The following is a 21,659-nucleotide window of genomic DNA, read 5'->3' as shown; positions in this document are numbered from 1 at the left end:
GTGCTCTGCCCTGTTCTCTACATTATATTCTCTCATCTCTTCACCACTCTATCCATCATCTCATTCCTGCATGTCAGAAATGTCTAGGGCCAGTTTCCTGTGATGTGCAAATTTCCTCCGGCCCTTTGTGTGTGTGTGCGTGTGTGTATGTGTGTGAAATGATAGTCGACGTGACCAGTGAGTGTGGAACACCACGTATACAGGCCACCAGAGCAGCGGAGCACAGCAAATCCCTCAGGAGCAGTGCGGCTCAGTGACGGTGAACTCTGGCATTCAGTACTGAATAGGCTCGGGGGGGGGGGGGGGGGGGGGCGTGGAGTGAGTGAGCAAAGGAGGGAAAGATCAATAGGAAAGAAAGTGAAGGAGAAGGGGGCCAGGGTCAGAGCAAGAGTGGTGGGAACAAAGTCCCTCACACAGAAGAAAAAGAATCAAGGGAGAGAGAGAGAGAGAGCTAAATAAGACATCCAGACACCGGGAGAGGGAGGGGCAAGCAAGACAGAGTGAGTCAGGGCGAGCGGAGGGAGAGAGAGAGAGAGAGAGAGAGAGAGAGAGAGAGAGAGAGAGAGAGAGAGAGAGAGAGAGAGAGAGAGAGAGAGAGAGAGAGAGAGAGAGAGAGAGAGAGAGAGAGAGAGAGAGAGAGAGAGAGGAATAATTCAGAGGTATTATCTGCCCGCTCTCATCCTCCCCTTTCCCGGGGTGGCCTGTCACCTAATTGGTTGTAATGAGGTAAGAGGGGGATCAGAGAGAACCTGAGAGGCCGAGAAGTGGCCCACTTGTCTCCTGGCTGGGGTTCAACTGTAGACCGAGGAGAGAAGGAGGGAGGAAGAGAGGATGGAAGAGGAAGGAGGGAGGAAGAGAGGATGGCAGAGGAAGAGGAAGGGGGGGAAAGGAGAGAGGGGGAAAGATCACATTGTCTTTAAGTGGAGGCGCTCCAAGTGATATGTGTCATGTTGTCAGATTAGCCCACTGACCTCCCGCAGCATTGCCTGGAGGTGACCTCATATCAGCGATGGATCGCTCCCAAGTGATCAGTGCTCACTGGGAAATGTTACCTCCTTGAACGTGCTGTCGTCGTTTTATCCACCGACCTAAAGATGTGTTGAAACAGGATGTCTAAAATCCTGTTTAACCTCAATGTAAAATCCAAACCCATCCTTCCCGTTTTCTTGGTAAGGACCATGAGGGCGTAGTGAGGATTAAGAATCTGATGCATCACCAAGCCCAGGAAAGGCAGCCGGTGTTGAGGACAGTGCCAGTGCTGTGGGTGGTTTACTGGTGGAAAACGGCTGACAGAGTCTGGCTCTGCCGGTCACACTGCAGGTCTGGTCTATGTCTCACTCAAACACACACGCACACACACACACACACACACACACACACACACACACACACACTGACAGTCAGACTGGTGGTGCTACCAGGCCAGGGCTCAGCTAAACACTACATCCTGTCATGTGAACTCTGGGGCGCATGTTTTGAAGTGTCAGATAAAGGTATAAGCCAAGTGATCTGTGAGACAGTAACAGTGAGGATAGCATTAGTGGACAGATAGCAGGGATTCCCACACTGAGGGCCAGGGCCACGTTACTGAGTCATGCCAGCAAGGCTGGGGGAGGGGGGGTTGTCGAGGTGTGGGGTGGAAAACACCATTCCCACCTCAGGGTTCACAGGGTCACTGTCATGGCAACCAAACCTGACAACACAGTGTGGGTGCCGCGGCAACAGCACGCGTAGTTTTGTTGGGCAACATTCGGAACGATTTGGGAGTGTTGCGCTGTGGATGAAAATGATGACAGAAAGTGGGCCTGCTTAGATGTCATAAGCATGTAAAATGTGACATGGTGGCATGTGTTTTTCCAGTATTGAGGACATTGTCCCCTCGAGCTTATCTTCTACAAGGGTCCATATCAGAGACCAGAAGACTTTTTAGGGCCACTTTGGAGTTTACAAGATAGCTGTGTCTCTGTACACTATTACAGATAATATTAACATGTGCAGTACTGCATGTACAGTAGCTGTGAGGTGATATGGTTGTTTGTTTAAACATTAGGACTCGTTTCTGGTCTGTTCTTGCATGATGCAATAAGGCAGGTAACAAGGATGTGAGTGCTGTAGTCAGCCGCTCCCTGGCTCGACCTTCAAGGTTGTTCTAACGCCACTCTGCTGCTCCCCAAGGTCGTGTGCGACCTCGGTTCCTATTTTCATCCCCCTTCCTACACACCAAACCGAATTAGACAAAGGTCAAAGGTTAAAGTCACCTCTTTCATTTAGTTGTTTTTCCCCAAATCCTCGAGCAAGTCGCCTCTGACGTACTGTGATCCATCACGGCAGATCTCCGGCGTGGTAACCAGATTAAACCAGATTAAAACCAGAGTTGACCAGCCAGAGTGATGATGATGCTCCTGAACCTGCCCAGAAGCCCCCTGACCACCAAAGCAGGAGGCGGGGCTAGAGTCTTAAGGGATGTATCTCAGGCCTTGGTGTTGTGTGATTGGCTAGGATGGGAGATGGACAAATGGCTGTTATTCTAACCTATAACAAAACCCAAAGGGATTCTGGGAGACTTCCCTTATCTCTGGTGGACCAGCATTTCCATGGTCAGTGGTCACAAAGGGAAGGAGACATGATTTGGAAAACCTTTGTTTCTCATCCTTTTGTTCCCAGTAGAGTTAGTGAATCACCTGTCGGTTCAGCCCTCCATTGATGTATTATTATGAGAGAACTATCCGGGTCCCTCCTCTCTCTGTTGTGTCGCTGTTCTCATCCAGACCCATTTCACACGGTGCAGGGCCAGGTGCTTCTCAGTCCGTTTGATTTGGACCTGCTTGCCGTTTTTCCTGGGTGGAGCCATGGCCTGTGGCCATTGAAATGTCAGTGCAGCGCGAGCGTGTGGGACGTAGCGTGTGTGCCAAGTGGTGGCTGTCCCACGGAGGTTTGCAGAGCCACCGCTAATTACCTAGTGGAGGTGACAATGACATCTGTAAATGTCAGACCTCTCAGCGACCTCACCCGTCTCTCCAATTAGCAGCCCGCACCGAGGCGTTCTCTGCCGCATCCACAGAAACCTCCTCAGCGGCTCGTCATCACACAATACCACACGCACAATGGGCCTTGATTACGGGGACTGGTGCCGGATCTTGTAAATGCGTGTGTGGGCGGGTGTGCGCTTGTGTGCGAGCGTGTGTGTGTGTTTCTAATCTGACAATGAAGGCAGCGTTGGTCTTTTGGTTGATCGTACGGCCTCTCCCAGCCTGCTTTGATGCAGCAGTGCTTCACCTGTGCTATTGTCCAATGTGTGTAGACATTAACAATTGATTTTCCAGCCTCGCAGTCCTCAAATCAATGAGCGAGTGAGCGATGTTTTGTGCGTTTTAGAAGGAAAGAAAACTTGGGAATGAGACTGTGTGATGCAAGACACACACGCACACACACACACACACACACACACACACACGCACACGCACACGCGCACGCGCGCGCACGCACACGCACACACACACACACACACACTGATCGCTTCTCCACCACATTAACTGTGAATTACCCCTCTGTGGCATCATCATCATCAAGCTTCACTTACTGTTCAGAAATGTGGTAATGCCTAGTGCTCACATAACACACGTTCTCCTTTATTATCTGAGAGCAAACAGCCCTCCAACCAAACACACACATATACCTTTCTAAATACCTCTCTGGAAGAAGACGTTGAAATATGTAGAAATGTCAGAACTCTAACAGGAAATGTATTTTGACTAGGTTGTTGGTGACACCATAGGAATATATTATTATTATTATTATGATACAATATGAACTGTGAATCTTCATTGAGCTAAGGGGTCAATTATACAGCTATTTCACAGTTTACAACAGACCGGTACAGTGTCTAGTGCAGTGGAATGTTTGAGATGGTTTGCCAAGTTTTTGGCAATAAATCAGACCTTTTCATGAATCAAACTACAATTGGGAAAATAAAATGACGTTCATGAGCCAAATGAAATACATTCTGATAAATGATGTTTCTCTAACCAAATGCATGGGAACATGGGCTGAGGTATTTCATTTTTTTCTTCTTCAATTACTCATCGTAAGGAACAAATATGAGGCATTCCTAATGGTTGGACCTGGAAGTTTTCTTAGGACATAGTTTTGGCATCAATTCCTTTAAAACATTACTAATCCTCTGATTTAAAACTCCTGAATAAAAAACCCCCAACAAGAACACAAACAACATTCGTGTTGTGTTCGTGTTTTCTTAAAGAAAATATATCTGTTGACGATCAGGAAGACAGAGAGACACGCTTGACAGTCTTTGTCCACGTTGCAAGACCTCTAGTGATCTCCCTGATCATAATATCTGTCCTTGATCTTTACTGACCTCTCACAGTAATTCAAAGGTGAGAGGTTAAAAGGGTGCTTCCAGGAAGTGCTCCAGTCTGGGTGGACTTAATGGGCCCACGGGTCCTTGCGTATGCATGTGTACATTTATATTCATAGAAGGGATTGGATGTGATAAATCAGGTGCCATGAGCGTTGGGGCCAAGCAAGACTCAGCCTCTTTATCTTGTGACACTGACAGACGTTAGCTTGAGGGGGGACTGGATATCCCAGATGACCGGTGTGCAGGTCAAGCCTGTGTGTGTGTGGTAATGCCTCAAGGCTTCTGTGACATCACTGTGACTATGGATGACAAACTGTACACCAGGTAGGAAAATATGACAGTTGAAGATGGGAGAAACCGCGTTACGTGGTTGTGTTAGTCAATGACACCAACTGTGGCATATAGTCCCTGTGTGTCACACCAGTCCCTGAGATCATCTCCATTGTCCCCCAATGATGACCAAGCTAAAAACATTTGAGATTAGGCCTCTACGTCCTTTGACATGTTTATTCCAACTGGAAATACACCGTACTAAAGCTCAAAGCTAAAGCAGGTCTCCCGTCATACCTGGGTTTCAGCTGCTCCCTCCCGGGGGCGGTCACACCTCTCTTCTCACTGACGCTCTCGTTCTTCACACAACTCTCCTCACGCGCCAGTCCCCCCCCCCATCCCTGCTCCCCCCCCGCCCCCCCTGCTCCCCCCGCCCCCCCTGCTCCCCCCCGCCCCCCCTGCTCCCCCCCGCCCCCCCTGCTCCCCCCCCTGCCCCCCCTGCTCCCCCCCCCCCCCCTCAGGAGTGTTTGCCTTGGAAGCGCATCGTTTGCTGTTTTCCCTGGAAAAAAAAATAAAAAGGACTTCTTGTTTATTTGTTTGTGTGTGTTTTCTTTTCTTTTTTCGGAAACATTTAGGGTCCCTAAAGGATTGTGGGTTGGGGATTAGTGTGAAGTACTATGACAGTGCTGTGAACAGTGTGTGTGTGTGTGTGTGTGTGTGTGTGTGTGCGCACGCGCATGTGCTGAGCTGAACTGCAGGCTACCTGCGCACATCTGACCGAGCTCGCTATTTAAGGACGCAAAGGCTCTATTTATAACCTGTTTCTACTGTTACTGCCTCTCTCTCTCTTGTTCTCATTCTCTCTCTCTCACAGTCCTCATGCCTCACTATACCTCTTCGCCTTGCTCTCTTTCGGGGGCAGAATAGGCCAGTCAGACATAAGCTGGTCCTGAAAAGGCCTGTAAAGTGAGGCCGGGAGAGGCAGGCCATTGTGGTCTGTGTTAGTTAGGACATTGTGTATCGGCAAGGCATGAAGGTACGCTTTTCCAAGGTGAAAAGTCTGTTATTCTATACCATACAAGTCTGTCAGCGTGTCCCCTATAAATACACGCCATGCCCCAAGTGAGCTTTTTTTCGGGCCATTTGCTGCAATTGCAATCTGTCTGTGCCTGAAGGTGTGTGTTTATTTATTAGAGGATGTATTGGAGTGTGTGTTTGTCACAGTTGTTTGTGTGTTTGAGTACCTGGCCAGCAAACACTGTGGGTCAATGCCTGAAAGCCTCATCGACCATACCTGGCGCCACACACACACACACACTCGGTAGGATCTTGAATCCTGGACATGGTTGAATTTCATGTCCATCTTTACGATAGCTCTGGACTCCCTTCTGTGCTGTAATTCTTTCAACAAAATCCCCCTTGTCCATCGGTCTTCTCTCATTCCTCCTATCCGTTCCCTCCCTTCCTCACCCATCCATCTCTCCCCCTGTTGTGTGTGTGTGACTGATGGCTGCTTCATCATCCAGTGGTAATTGAATACGAGGACTCCCACAGCTTAGCCCTCTACCTGACTAGATACCTGGTAGTCAGATGGCTGAGCGGTGAGGGAGTCGGGCTAGTAATCCGAAGGTTGCCAGATCGATTCCCCGCCGTGCCAAATGACGTTGTGTCCAAGGCACTTCACCCTACTTGCCTCCGGGGGGGGAATGTCCCTGTATTTACTGTAAATCGCTCTGGATAAGAACGTTTGCTAAATGACTAAATGTACCTGTCTGACTGGCTGTGGTGTAGTACTCGTGTCGTATGCTGCTGCACTGGATGGTGTTTGAAACACATGCATTCACTCACTATTCTGTTGGCCACCCTTGACCTTTAACCATCTAAAGGTAGGCGTTACGGATGCCATAAATAGCCCTGGGACAAAGCGTGACCTGGTAAGATATCAGGTTGTAACTTCATCTGCCTGGTTAATTTTGGGGTCAGTTTTCACAATGTCATCCGTTTATCTGTTACTAACGGATTGTTCCACTATGAGAGTAAATGCAAGCACATCGTGCACGTGAAGTTGGATTTGACTAAAGTGCATTTACAGGAAAACATTGACAGTCCAACACCGGATACTTAAGGCCCAGGCAAGCTTCCATTAAAGTAATCTTACTGGACAGTTTATGATGCACATTTCTATATGGTCTGGCCCATATCAGTCCAGTGGGCTTCTAGTGTTTCCCACAGGCCTGGGGCCTGGTTCGACATCCTCTCTCATGCACTTAGTGTAAGCTGTGAGGTCTGAGTGAGAATACTGTTCACAGGGGGTTCCCTGTTTCAGTCTCTCTCTCTCTCTCTCTCTCTCTCTCTCTCTCTCTCTCTCTCTCTCTCTCACCTCTCTCATTGGGAAGGGTTTTGTGCTGCAGACCAGAGATAGTTTACACTTGTTTGAATTCTCAGAGACATAAAATACACATGGTATTAAGTTTTTAAATATCGGTTTCCTGCATGAGCGTGCTGGAGCAGCAGACTGGCTTCAGTGTTGACTCTGGGAGAGTTGCATCTATATTCATCACTCTGGCACTAATATTTCTGACCAGATCTGGCCCTGGCCATGTCCTTGTTAGAGGGATGGGGGGGGGAGGGGGGTGTGCCTGGTTCTCAGGAACTGAACATGGTGTCTGGCTGCGAGGTAACAGATCATGGAAAATCCCGTGCTCTAGGAGGTTTCCACAAACACACACAGATGCAGACGCATGCACACACACACACACAAACACACACACACACAGAAACACACAGAGAAACACTCAGAGAAAACACACAGTTGAGTGTGTGAGAAGAGTGTCTTCTTTACCTGTGCCCTGGCATACCAGAAGGTTGGGCCATACAGGCATCCAGTGTAGTCCAACTCCCATCACTCAGTTGCAGGAAGGGCTTGGTGATGAGCTTGTAAAAGGGTTTGTCTTCTGACAATCATGCAGTCATTGGCCCAGCTGCTCTTCCCCCCGAGGACTGATCATGCATCCCATTACCGTGGCAGACATCTTTATTGACATGTATTCATTAGATTGTTTACACTGCAGATTTTCCATGACCTCCTGGGAGAAGAACCTTGCTGATTTCGTAGATTTTTCACTGATGCATGACACAAAAAGGGGCGGGGAGGGGGAGGGGGGGGTAGCGTGGTGCAAAGTGTGTCATCAGCTGAAATGTGACCCCCCCCCCCCTTCTGCCCAGTGTGTGTGGACGAGGCGGACACTAATATCTGTCGTTTCGCCCGCTTCATCATTTTCTGACCCTCCAATTTTGGAGCTACGAAGCAGATTTGTGGATTCCGATCTTCTCCTCCTGTGTGACGCTGAGATACCTGGTGTGGGTTTTATCCCTGGGGTTGAGTTCTCTGGTCACCTTATCTCACCTCACCTTACCTAACCTCACCTTACCTCACCTCACCTTACCTCACCTCACCTTACCTCATCTTATCTCACAATGTTATCTGTACAGACGAGGACGGGGCAAATTGTGAAGGAGATTGAAAAGTTTGGCTTGTTATAATCCTGTAATTACATAATTTTCTGTACAAACTAACAACCACCCTTTAGCCCTCTCTCCCTGCCTCTCTGTCTCTACCGCACTTTCTCACTTGATCTAACTTAATCTCTCACTCTTAAAGTGACATACACAAATACAACAATTGGTGGATGCAAGTTGGGTTTATTTATTTACTCAATGCCTGAACTGCTTTTGAAGTACAGCCTCTCTCCTTGTACCCTCTTAATCTAAGTCACCTTCTTTTGCAAACAACAAAGACAAATCAGTGTGCAGAAAGTCTCAACCGACCCTCAGACAGTTGATGAGGTGACGTGGTTTAAAACCTGCTGAGAGGAGAGGGTCTTAATACCTTTGCCATCTCCTACCCCAGGGCTATCTACAGTAAATGATCTACCGTAACAGGAGTAGTGATCCACATGGTTGATTTGAGATGGCCCAATCAGAGCCTCCAACCCTGCCTAATGCCAGATGATTGGGTCTGTGTGGATTGGCCTGGGGGAATCTCCTGCATCTCCCTGACATCTCTTAACCCTTCTTCCTTCCTGGTGACTCTGACCATGTCTGACATTGGTCTGCTGTCAGGGCCTGGATGTTATCTCTCACTCTTCCCTGCTCGATGGCTTCCTCTCCTCCTCTCCCCTTCCTCTCCTCCTCTCCCCTTCCTCTCCTCCTCTCCCCTTCCTCTCAACTGATTATCTTACTGTGCTAGGTCGGGAGAAAATAAATGGCTTCTCACCCTATCTCTGTCTGTCCTCTCTCCTCTCCCTCTCTCACTCTCTCCATATCTGTCTTTCACGCTCTCTCTTTATCGCTCTCGTTCTGTCCTTCCTCTCTCTCCTCTCGTGTCCCCTACCATCTGTCATCTTGTGCAGTACAACTTGATTACATTTTGTGGTCATATCTTAAACAGCCACTGTATGGTTGGATTATATATGCTGTCAATGGTATCACTTTGTGGTTGTCTACCTACAGCAAGGACCACAAAGATTTCCAATGTTGGAAGTGAATCAAGTTGTCCGTTTTATGTCTAGTTCGTACCCCTGCTTATTCTCTTAGGTAAGGCGTAAAGTTTGACAGGATCAAGCAAGGATCAAACCTTTTTAAAGATGTATTTGGGGCCTTTCATGGACAGAGATGGGTACAGAGAGACAGTGCAACATATGGGAGAGAGAGAGGAGAACATGTGTAGAAATGGCCCAGGACAGAATTCGAACCCCGGCCGTTACTTTAGATCCTCAGGCCGATCGAGATGCACACTACCCACCGAGTCACCAGGGCACCCCGGATCAAGCATACTTAACCCTTGTGTTACCTTCGGGTCATTGTGGCCCTTAAGTCATCGTGACCCACCATCGTGTTGCGGCAACTTTACCTCATACAAAAATAAAGTGAAGCTTTTTCTTTTTGCGCTGTCTCAGACCCCCACAGCGCGAAGGTTAAAAGAAAAAGCTTCACTTTATTTTTGTATGAGGTAAAGTTGCCGCAACACAACGATAGTTCACAATGACCCAAAGGTAGCACAAGGGTTAAGGCATCGCAGAAAAGTCAATGGAGTGCCTATATATGTGTGTGTGTGTGTATGTGTGTGTGTGTGTGTGTGTGAGTGTTTAGGAGTCTGTGAAGTGTTTTCATTCTGTGAGATCTGCTGTCAAGTGTGGCCTTCCAGCACCAGCAGCTGCCACCTGCTTGAGCCATACCCTGAGAACTCTCCCATGCACTGCCTTGGAAACAATGGTCCATACACGGTGTTCTACATGTTTGAGATCAACAACACTAGTTCACAGGAAACAGCAGTCCTGTTGATTATAATTTGTCTTTTGGTTGTAAACATGCACTGGGCTTCTCCCGGCTCAAAGTAATGAACACTTGCGGAACCCAGGCAGCAAATATCTAGGTAGCCTGATTTATTAATTGATTGGGTGTTCAATCTGTGTGTGTGTAACCCTTTGTCTTTGTGTGACTGTGTGTGTGTGTGTGTGTATTGTGTGTCTGTGTTGCAGTTTCCTGATGGTGTTCAGCTGCCTGGTGCTGTCTGTGTTCTCTACCATCCCCGACCACCATGAGGTAGCCAACGAAGGCCTCTTTATCCTGGTGAGGAGCGGACACACACACAGACACACACACACACACAGACACACACACAGACACACACACAGACACACACAGACACACGCACAGCTAGTACAGTGCTGTTAAAGTGGCAGTGTAAGCATGCTTGAGGCTTCGGATGTTGTTGAGTATGCAGGAAGTTGTGGACATGATCCATCAATCTGAACAGTAATCTTATAATCACTGTGATGTTTGGAACGGGGTAATGGAGACATGCTTACACTCGCACAGACACACACACACACGCACACGTCACACACCTCATAGACAGACACACCACCCCCTTCACACATCTTAAACATATACGGTCACATATCTTAAACAGCCACTGTATGGTTGTATTCCTTTCGATATGCTGTCAATAGTATCACTGACATGTTAAGTGCATGCTAGAGGCTTCGGATGTTGTTGAGTATGCAGCAAGTCTTAAACATAATCCATTGATCTGAACAGTAATTTTACAATCACTATGATGCTTGGAACGGGTTCATGGAAACATGCTTACACTCGTGCGCACACACACACACACACACACACACACACACACACACACACACACACACACACACATACACACACACACACACACACATACACACCCATACACACACCTCGTAGACAGACACACCACCCTCCTCACAAATACATACATACATACATATCTTTCAGGCCTGACTTTATCGTATAACAATTTTGTGTTGATTCCTTTTACCATTTAGACATTTAGATCAATCTTCATCCCATTATTGAGCTGTAGTCACTGTCGGACAGGTCTACTTCACCTGGAACTGCAAACACAAACAGGGGGGGCGGGGGGGGATTTTTAGGTGTAAAAAAATAAATAATCTGATCCATAAGATTTGACCTGATTCGGAACAGTGATGTTACAAATGACCTTGCCGAACTGATTTTGTGTGTGTTCTGAACTTTCTTTTTTGTGTGTGTGTGTGGCTTGTTTGTGCTTGCGTGTGTGTGTGTGTGTGTGTGAGGGGCATCCTGGCTGCAGGAGTTTGTGATGATCGTGGTGTTTGGGTTGGAGTACTTTGTCAGGGTGTGGGCAGCCGGCTGCTGCTCTCGCTATCGAGGCTGGAAGGGACGACTCCGCTTCGCTAGAAAGCCCTTCTGTGTCATAGGTACACCCTGTGTGTGTGTGTGTGTGTGTGTGTGTGAGAGACAGACAGAGACAGACAGAGACAGACAGAGACAGACAGAGACAGACAGAGATAGAGACAGACAGACATTGAGAGTGAGAGTGAGAGAGGGACGAGAGTTGTGTTTTAATGGGTACAGTATTGGCACATAAACTTTTTTAACCTCTATTTTTCTCTCTCTCTCGCCCATCCTTCTGTCCCCAGACTTAATTGTCTTTGTGGTGTCGCTGGCGGTGATTGCCGCGGGGACGCAGGGGAACATCTTTGCCACGTCGGCGCTGCGCAGCATGCGCTTCCTGCAGATCCTGCGCATGGTGCGCATGGACCGCCGAGGGGGCACCTGGAAGCTGCTGGGCTCCGTGGTTTACGCACACAGCAAGGTAAGCACACACACACACAAGGAAACAAGCACATACACACACACAACTACACGTAATAGAAAAAAATGCTGAGAGTGAAGAGGTACTCACTCCGTTTTTTTCAGGAAGTGATCACACACCTGGCTGTTTCAAAGAATCTAGTGATAGTTCTAAACTGCTGAGTGTTCTGATGAGCTGCTCTCAGACCAGCATCACCCCCCCGCCCCCTCCTCCGCGGACCCCCTTAACGTGGCTATTAGATTGATCACTGTGCAAAACAGAAGCCAAATGTACAACATGCATACACACACATGCATCACATCCATAAAGAGAACACACAGCGTTTAGGCTAATTTAGTAAACTAAAGTATTGATGGTTGAGACAGACCTCTGTTGGAGATGATGCTTGTGGTCAGCATGTCATCCCACAGGCAAGACAGTATAATGATGCCGGCAATTAACATGGTGATGATACGAATGGTGAAGATAACAAGGAGGATGACGACGAGGATGATAACATTGTTCATGTGATGGTGATTGATGCTGACCCCCTCGCTTCTCTCTCTCTCTCTCTCTCTCTCTCTCTCTCTCTCTCTCTCTCTCTCTCTCTCTCTCTCACTCTCACTCTCACTCTCACTCTCACTCTCTCTCTCTCTCTCTCTCTCTCTCTCTCTCTCTCTCTCTCTCTCTCTCTCTCTCTCTCTCTCTCTCTCTCTCTCTCTCTCTCTCTCTCTCTCTCTCTCTCTCTCTCTCTCTCTCTCTCTCTCTCTCTCTCTCTCTCTCTCTCTCTCTCTCTCTCTCTCTCTCTCTCTCTCTCTCTCTCAGGAGCTGATCACTGCCTGGTACATTGGATTCCTGGTTCTAATCTTTGCCTCCTTCTTGGTGTACCTGGCAGAGAAGGATGACAACACAGAGTTTAACACCTATGCTGACTCCCTCTGGTGGGGGACTGTGAGTACTGCAGAAATAATGATTCGGACCAGACAAGACAACATTGCTAATTTACTTTCCTGAATTCTTGAATCCTTCTTAGCTACAACTCCTTGTCTCTGTCTCTGTCTCTGTCTCTGTCTCTGTCTCTGTCTCTGTCTCTGTCTCTGTCTCTGTCTCTGTCTCTGTCTCTGTCTCTGTCTCTCTCTCTCTCTCTCTCTCTCTCTCTCTCTCTCTCTCTCTCTCTCTCTCTGTGTGTGTGTAGATAACGCTCACTACCATAGGCTACGGTGACAAGACTCCGCACACCTGGCAGGGTCGTCTCCTAGCAGCTGCTTTCGCTCTCGTGGGCGTGTCCTTTTTTGCCCTCCCAGCCGTGAGTCTCTCCCTTAGGGCCACGTCACTGTCTGTATCATTTCAGCCAATCACGCATTGGCCTCTTTCCCTGACCCCTGACCTTTGACCTCCCCCCTAGGGAATCCTGGGATCAGGCTTTGCTCTAAAGGTACAGGAGCAGCACAGACAGAAGCACTTTGAGAAGAGAAGGACACCTGCTGCCAACCTCATACAGGTGAGGAGGTAGACACACTGTGTGTGTGATACAGGTGAGGAGGTAGACACACTCTGTGTGTGATACAGGTGAGGAGGTAGACACACTGTGTGTATGTGCATCATATGTGTATTATGCCTCTCTTCCACCAAATTCTACTCTGTGGTAGCATAATGCCTTTTCCTAAAGATGCCTTTTGAAACCACATTCTGTGTGTGTGTATGTGTGTGTGTGTGTGTGTGTGTCCAGGCTGCGTGGCGTCTCTACTCCACAGACGCTCAGCATTCCTACCTGACAGCCACATGGTACTTCTATGACAGCATGCTTCCGTCCTTCAGGTAAGCCCCTCCCTCCCTCCCTCCCTCCCTCCCTCCCTCCCTCCCTCCCTCCCTCCCTCCCTCCCTCCCTCCCTCCCTCCCTCCCTCCCTCCCTCCCTCCCTCCCTCCCTCCCTCCCTCCCTCCCTCCCTCCCTCCCTCCCCACAGCAGTCAAGCCTAAGTGAGGTCAAAGGATTTCAAGCCCATATCATTATGGGGGTGGGTAGTGTGCGTGTGCGTGTGTGTGTGTGGAGGGGGATTGTATATTGCTGATATGCCAAACCAACGGAAATCAGACGGATGCTTCTTACTCGTCCATCCCCTTGTTAAGCTGGGCTTGGAACATCATTCAGAACCCCTTCACCTGTTTATCTGATATGATTTGTATTGATTGTTTTGCTTCCAAACATTTTCTTATATTTTGTATTTACATATTAATTTGACTAATTTTGTTTGAAAGGAAGGGGATTTTAAATGTACGTAGATTATGTATTAATACATAATGACTTATAAAACAGCATGTTTGGAATCTTGGGGCAGTTCTTTGATTCCTGCTTGTTTTCAGATCCCCCTCCTTTTAAATGTTTGACCATTAATTTGACCTAAGTTTTATGAGTTCTTCTTTTGCTTCCTATGTTTTTGTTTTTGTTTTGTTTTGTTGTGCACGTGGTGTCAGAGAGCTGACGCTCTTGTTCAGTCACCTTCAGCGACAACGTAGCACCAAGAAGGTTCTTCATCCCTCCCACCACACCCTGCTGTCAGGGCTGAGGCCCTACAGCTCTCCCTACCTGGGGGACAGGTACGCTTACACACACACACACACACACACACACACACGCGTACACATGCTCACACATACAACTACACACACAAGCTCACACACACACACACACACACACACACACACACACACACACGCGTACACATGCTCACACATACAACTACACACACAAGCTCACACACACACACAAACACACACAAACACACAGGTTACATTAGATGTCCGTGGAGCAGGAAGCGAGTGTTCCAGGGTCAGTATTTCCTGTGAGGATGTGTTGCTGTGTATCTAACCTACTGTTTTTAACGCTGGTCTGAACCCTGTTGTGTGCCAGCCTGCTTCGTGCATCTCATTCACCCTGGCGCCATCTTCACTAGTCATCCTCTCATTCTCTTTATTTTCTCTCCTTTCCATTCTTGTCCTTCCATGCCATCCTTCCATCTCCATGTATTCTCAGGAAGACAGAAGCTCCATGCAGGTTCGTTCGAATACTTTCTCTTGTCTGGCTCTTGCCTGACGGCTATTACAAATGTTGCTATGTTACGGTGAGGCCTCTCTGGTAGTCAATGGTACTCCACTAGCTTGATTGGGTTTGATCAAATCAGCATAGTTCACCCCCAGTGAAACAATATGACTCGCACCTTTTCTATGCATGTTAAACCTGGCAAACAGTTCAGGGGATGAGTTCTTTTCCCGGACACTAAAGGTAGTCCCAACTCTGCCCCTCCAGTGCAGGCTATGGTGACGTGAGGGGGGGACCTGTGTGCTCGTAGATCTGCTGTACTAAAACACCTCTGATGCACGTTCTCTCTGCCTACCGCCCTCCACTCAACACGCCATTCGCATCCCCTTTCACCAACAGTCCCAATGGTCCAGAAACCACCTCCTCTCTGTGTCACGTTTCCTCAAGGTTGGAGATGGATGTTGACAGTGGGAATTGAAACGTGCATAGCGGGACGGGGGGTTACTTTGGACGACTGAGACGAGGCAGTGGGCGATCGCCTCTGCTCTGCCGCTCCCATCCCCTTCTCCTCCCTCCTCCGTCCTCTCTCCTCTCTCCTCCCCCTCCCCTTCTCCTCACTCCTCCCTCACTTTGAAATGCTCACTGCTACGGACGAACTCCTCCTCCCCCTCCTCCTCTCACGGCCAGCCCTCACCCTCTCTTCCTCTGCCTTGTGTGTCTCTCCAGTCAGCTCGTCAATAAAAAGCGGGGTCTCTTCCGGATACACGCCGGTCACAAGCAGAGGTATCCCTGGCAACTGACCTGTGCATGGCGCACGTGAGGGCACGCTAGAGCACCAGAGACTCCTACCCCCCCTCCCATTTCCATCTGTCTCTCTGTCTCTCTGTCTCTCTCTCTCTCTGTCTGTCTCTGTCTCTGTCTCTCTCTCTCTCTCTCTCTCTCTCTCTCTCTCTCTCTCTCTCTCTCTCTGTCTCTCTCTCTGTCTCTGTCTCTCTCTCTCTCTCTCTCTCTCTCTCTCTCTCTGTCTCTCTCTCTCTCTCTCTCTGTCTCTCTCTCACAGTACTCACCCCTCACCTTGCCTGTAATCCCAGGGGGTGTGGTGCAGGGCAGTGTGTGCGTCGTCCTGAGAGGGTCACCAAGGAGGACTCCGGACCTCAGCGGGATTTGACTCTGTGAACAGTCTGTGAACAGTCTGGAAAATCAGCCATACGAGCATTTAGTGTCTTTTTTTCCGACCCGTTCTGTACATTGTGAATGCTACGATTGAGCGAGTTTAGGACGCACACTCTGCACTGCTCCATGAACGCCTGAGGGACCCCGTGGTTGTTTGAGAGAGTGACAGAGAGTTCTGCTTCTGGTCAGAAGACAGACCTGTTTCGAACCGTCAGGAAACCAGAGCTGATTTCTTCTGCTTGATTTCCAGCGAGGAAATGGGTAAACCATGGACAAGGAGCATGTCCTGGAGCTTAGTTTATTTCATGGTTTATTCAATGTCTGAGTTGGGAATCTTTTTCTCGTTTGGCCGTTTTGTTCAGGGAGAGGGATTCTTTTTGCTAGAGCATTTGTGATGGTTGCATGGCCAAATGCTTGATCTGAAGGTCAAACATGCCTCTCTGTTTGCTTGTAAGGTGTTGGTTAGAGATACCAGCTTAACGATCAAACAGGAACAGGAGCATGGCTGCTCGACTTCAGGCATGTGCCCTCCAGGAGGCTTTGACTTGCAGAAAGACGTCTTTCAGACGGGTCAACCCTGTCTGAAACCCTGCCCACCTAAGCAGAAACATTGTTTTCCCCCTAATAGATTTTGTGTTGTTCAGTTGGTGAAATACTTTGGGTCAGAGTCCTTTTTGCTCTGTGTGCCGTGCCTGTGTTTGACTCAGCATGCCAGTCATTTCCTTTCCTCTCTCCAATAGCATGCCAAGGTAAACCTCACTTCCTCCCTGTTCCGCATCAAGTCTACCAAAGCATTTTAGTATGGACATATGAAATGCTATTTTCCACTAATACCTCTGATGGCTATTTAAATATTAATTTAAATGGCTGGCTGACCAGCACACACACACACACACCAGCAAACATGCAGCACCTGCAACACACACACACACACACAAACACATAGAAAACCAACGAGCGAACATGTCTAAAATCGTTCCGTCATGCATGGTACTGGAGTTGCTTTGTCGATGCGTGATCGCGTGTAACCTGACATGTAAAGTGTTCTCAAAGATTCTCCTCCACTCGAGAAGGATGTGGCTGCTCTGTAGAGCTAAATCAGTCAGCCTGAATGAAGCACAAGCTCATAAGCAGGTAGCTTCCCCATAACGCTCGCTCCGCAGAATGGTCGTGGTAACAGGGTTTGGTTTGGGGAGAGGTAAGGAGAGCGTTCCTCAGGTCCTGGGAAAAGCCCTTGCGGTGTGGCTGACACATGAGGACTTCAGCAGATGTGAGTGATGCACTGCGGTCCCCTCCACCTGGACACGTGGGGGGGCAGCCTGTCCATCTTTCCCATGTCCTCTAACCACCCGGACGTCCGCCTCTGTCTTGCTGTCTGTCTGCTTGTCCGGCTGTTTCTCAGGACCTAGTCTGTCTTCGTGTTTGCTAGAGTGCCAGTCCTCTGACTCATCTCAATTAATTATGGTTGTGGCCTGGATATGGTCAATGAGGGGAAAAAACAACAACAGTCTTTGTGGCTCTTTGTGCTAAGCACTTCGTAAGGAGCAGTAGGTCAATACTCCTGTCTGTGTTTCACATCAGCGGTAAGATAGGATTCCGAGACCGGATCCGGATGAACAATTCCCGGTCATCTCAGGCGATGCGTACCAAGGCGTCCCCGCTGCCCCCCCCCGCGTCCAGCGTCCGCTGCTCTCCCAGCTCGGAGAACCTTCCGCCAGCCACCAGCCCCGGGAAGGTGCAGAAGAGCTGGAGCTTCAACGACCGCACTCGCTTCCGGACGTCCCTCCGGCTCAAACCCCGCCCCCCTGTAGACGGTGGGTCACGTGACAGGCACTGCGAAAACTGCACATCTGACTTGAATGTTAGAATCTAGTTTTTTTAGATTTGAAATCCAATTGGACTTGTTTGGATAGTGACTTCATCTAGTGACTTAATTTAAGTACGACACCACTTGATAAGGTTTCTTAGAGTGAAGTTTTTACTGCATTAACAGCCAAATTGAAATGTTTTAAGGCATTTTTGCTGTACACTCAGTGCTCATTGTGGCTAATCGTTCTTCTTCTACAGTGGAAGGTGTTGGAGAGGACAGCTTGGAGGACAAGCCCTACTGTGATGTGTCCATGGATGAGGTGATCCCAGCAGTAAAGACTCTGATCAGGGCAGTCAGGTGAGTCGCTGTGGTTCAGCTCATGTTTGGCTGGAGGTATGACCTCTCCTGATCGCAATGCGTCAGGGTAATGTGATCCTGTTATTATATTGGAGACACATCTTTGGCATTTTCACGCTTTTTTGGATAGAGACAACTTAAGGCAGTCAGAAAGGCAGGGAGAGAGAGAGGGGAAGACATGAGGAAAAAGGCCCAGGCTGGATTTGAACCCCCGCCACTGTGTTTCCACATCATTGAAGAGATCTGGGTCACCTGTCTTCACACAGGTCCTGCTCATGAACGCACTTATTGCCAACTGTGTCTACTTCCTGTCTTGAGTGCACTCAGGAAGTGATAGGAGCAGCACTGCTGAGCTCTGGCGTGTGCAGTTTCAGCTGACTGAGGGAAATGTCCACTGAGGAGAGGTAACTGCAGCCCTGCTGAAGGCTACAGGTACAACGTCACCCCTGGGGAGTGTTCATACTGATAGACTCCTATTGGTCAATACTGTCATGCCAGAAAAAAATGGAAGAAAGAGGAAGAGGACACAGACACAGGACATTTTAGCTAATGTTACTACTAATGTTATTGACGACTGTAAGTGGAGATCTACTGTAAGTTACATGTTTCTTTTTGTTGTGAAACTGGTAAACATTGTAAATTAAAACTATTGCAGACGTAACGTGACCTCAATTGAGAAAAAAGAACATGGTTGTAGGGAGTGAAGGAAATGCTGAGATGGCAGACCTGCATGGTGGTAATTAGCAGCTTGATGTGTCGCAGGCCAGACACAACCCTGGAGGCTTCTCTATATGCTTAACTGTTTAAATAGTCCATAGTGCTATTGGCCTCCCACTCTCTCTCTCTCTCTCTCTCTCTCTCTCTCTCTCTCTCTCTCTATCTATCTCTCACTCTCACTCTCTCTCACACACACACACACACGCACACATACTCTGGGGCTGAATTTTCACTTAGGAGGGCAGAAAAACACAATTGCCTGGAAACATCTGGTGAGAATGCAGGTAGGTCTCTGGAGGCGTGGTGGGAGTGGATTACAGGACATCACTTCCTGGTCTCCAGGGTTGGCCACACTGACACACAGCATTTTTCATGTTGTGTGAGACCGGCGTGTTCCGGTGTATGGCCTGTGAAGTGAATGTACAGTACTGTGTGATTCTGTTATGGTGCGTATTGGCTCTGCCACGCGCAGCAAGCATTGACTCTTTTCCTCGCTGTTCTAGTGCTTCTCGTCGTGTTTATCAGGCTGGATCTGGCCCTGATGTCTTTTGCTCTTTCATTTACATTTCTTCACATGGAACACAGTATTAAAAGAAGCATTTTATTGTTTATTTAATCTTTTTTCTGTCATTATTCTATGTATTGACACGTTATCATCAGGGACATTTGGGGCTGTACGGATGCACGGAGTATCGCTACAGTTGACTCGGCAGAGTTTTTCAGTGCAGGTGCAGCAGATGGGCAAGGGACATTCCTCCACAGCAGGACAGATGTGAGACCCTCCCACACACACACTCACACACACATACACACACACTCATACTCACACACACACACACACACACACACGCATACACACACTCACACACAGGTGCATCATCAGGTCATAGCAACGCTGTTTCCGTAGCTACGTTGACTGGCCCCCACACACTGATGAATGCCCCTGAAGAGCTGGTAGATTTTTCTAGCAGCTTTAGTGCTGATTCTTCATTTTATAGAGACACACACAGTTCATCAAGGCCTGGCTACCTGCCTGATATGTATAGGGTACGTAGTGTGGGAGGGTGGAAGGATGGTTAGAGATGGTTACCTGTTTGACTACTGTACAGTACAGCTTCCTGAACTAAGCCAGGGTTGCAAAGCCCAAGCATATATTTTGAGAACTTTGTATTTTACTGAATGTGGCAGGAAATCGCCTGTCCTTTTATCTTGAATTCTTACAGTCAGCTTCACAATTTGAATGCATTTGTGTTTCCAGTTTTTTTCTGAATTAAGAATTTTTTCCTGGATGGATGGATGTCATGCAGGCTGCACTTTTGTTTCTCACCTCTTTTCCTGGCGCTTTGGTGCGTCATCTGACTGACTGCTGAAAAGTGTGTCATTGAAATTCACATTTTCATTTTCAGGTCATTTTGTCAAGGCGTTCAGACCCGTGGATAGGGTCACAAGGTTCCACAGCACAGCATAAGAAAGGGTAGGACATCAGAAATCAGTTGGCTCTCGTGTTGCACCGAAAAGTGTCCCCCCTTTGTTCTCCCCTCTGTAGGACTGCACTCTGTTTTTAGAAGTCGTACAGATTTCATATCTCGCTGTATGAGACCTTGGTGGGAAATTGTGCTGACTTGCAAAGATTATTTCTAGCCATCCCAAAGTTTTGTGGATACAGATGACATCCCTCCAAGTGCTTCCCCCTCTCTCTACTCCTAATCCCCTGAGACCGTAGATAAAGATTTACTGTGAAAGCGATGCTTCTATGAGCTAGATTCAGAGGGCATTCCAGGGGCCACAGCACTGCCACAGACTCAGCACTTTGAAAAAGCCTTCGAGGATCAAAATAAAGTATTTTCCCCCCTTTCCCGCCATTCTTTGTGCCATATCTTTCTTTTACCCACACCCGAGACCCACCTTGGCAAAAAAAAAAGAAAAGGAAATCTGCATCTACCTGCAAAACGAAAAAATACACCCTGCAAAAACGCCTCGAAACTCCGGCAGTCATCAAGAAACGGCACGCCGTGCGTAGTGAAGGGGTTAGCTGACGGTGGCTGCGGCACCAGCTGTGGACCTGCTCTCCTCTCCCCTCACTTCCCTCCCTTCCTTCTCCTCCTTCCGTCCTTCAGCGTTGGCCCCGTGGGCCCTGAACAGCCACACGCAGCACGCTGCTCCGGGCTCCGCGGCGGGGCTGCACTCCTCGCTGCTCAGACCCTTCAAGGGGTCAGGTGTTCAGCTTGGGTGTGTGTGTGTGTGTGTACGTGTTCACATGTACAAAACAAGCAAAGTATTTACCCTGTGTACATTTGTGCTATACAGCACAAAAGTACAATATATGGGAAATGTCTAGTATTTCTAATGTGCGTGAGTTGAGTGTTCATTCATGCGTGTGGACTCTGATGGGTACAGATGGCCTGGACTCCCTTCCATGCAGATCTGTTCTTCTGGTAAAGGAGAGGAGCAGTTTTAAAGCAGGCTTAGGCCGTCTGTGTGCAAGAGATAGGCTTTCCTCATAAAGCCAACTCCCCCCCCCACGCCCCCCACCTCTTGCGCCCCCCCCCCCCCCCCCCCTTCAGCTCGTGGTGCGATCCATCATGCGTGGAGATGACAGCATGAGTGAGTCTGTTTTGCCACGCTAACATTTGGTGTTTCCTGCCTTTTGCCGAGCCAGCATCTCCATGCGTGGTGATAAGGGGAATGAGCAGGGGGACGACGACCCCCCCCCCACACACACACACAGACACACACACATACACACACACACACACAC

General features: G+C 48.5%; 1 protein-coding gene across 3 annotated transcripts in view; it reads left to right on the top strand.

The window, feature by feature from the left end:
- The window catches only part of kcnq4 (potassium voltage-gated channel, KQT-like subfamily, member 4), a 38,495-nt gene that overhangs the window by 11,174 nt on the left and 5,662 nt on the right, over positions 1–21,659 (top strand). For 2 of the 3 annotated variants that reach the window (XM_084696597.1, XM_084696596.1), the window contains exons 2-12: positions 10,189–10,279; positions 11,304–11,430; positions 11,653–11,828; positions 12,633–12,758; positions 13,003–13,113; positions 13,213–13,308; positions 13,537–13,625; positions 14,280–14,402; positions 14,839–14,859; positions 17,599–17,831; positions 18,085–18,184. In XM_084696597.1, coding sequence (XP_084552723.1) covers positions 10,189–10,279; positions 11,304–11,430; positions 11,653–11,828; positions 12,633–12,758; positions 13,003–13,113; positions 13,213–13,308; positions 13,537–13,625; positions 14,280–14,402; positions 14,839–14,859; positions 17,599–17,831; positions 18,085–18,184 — 1,293 coding nt within the window. The remainder of the gene's footprint in view (positions 1–10,188; positions 10,280–11,303; positions 11,431–11,652; positions 11,829–12,632; positions 12,759–13,002; positions 13,114–13,212; positions 13,309–13,536; positions 13,626–14,279; positions 14,403–14,838; positions 14,860–17,598; positions 17,832–18,084; positions 18,185–21,659) is intronic. The other variant, XM_084696598.1, reaches the window with a different exon arrangement.

Source organism: Hypomesus nipponensis, chromosome 4 (genome assembly GCF_054491055.1).
Source record: "Hypomesus nipponensis isolate SF chromosome 4, ASM5449105v1, whole genome shotgun sequence".
Classification (NCBI taxonomy): domain Eukaryota; kingdom Metazoa; phylum Chordata; class Actinopteri; order Osmeriformes; family Osmeridae; genus Hypomesus; species Hypomesus nipponensis.
Note: the sequence above shows the minus strand (reverse complement) of the source record. Positions and strands in the feature narration are given on the sequence as shown.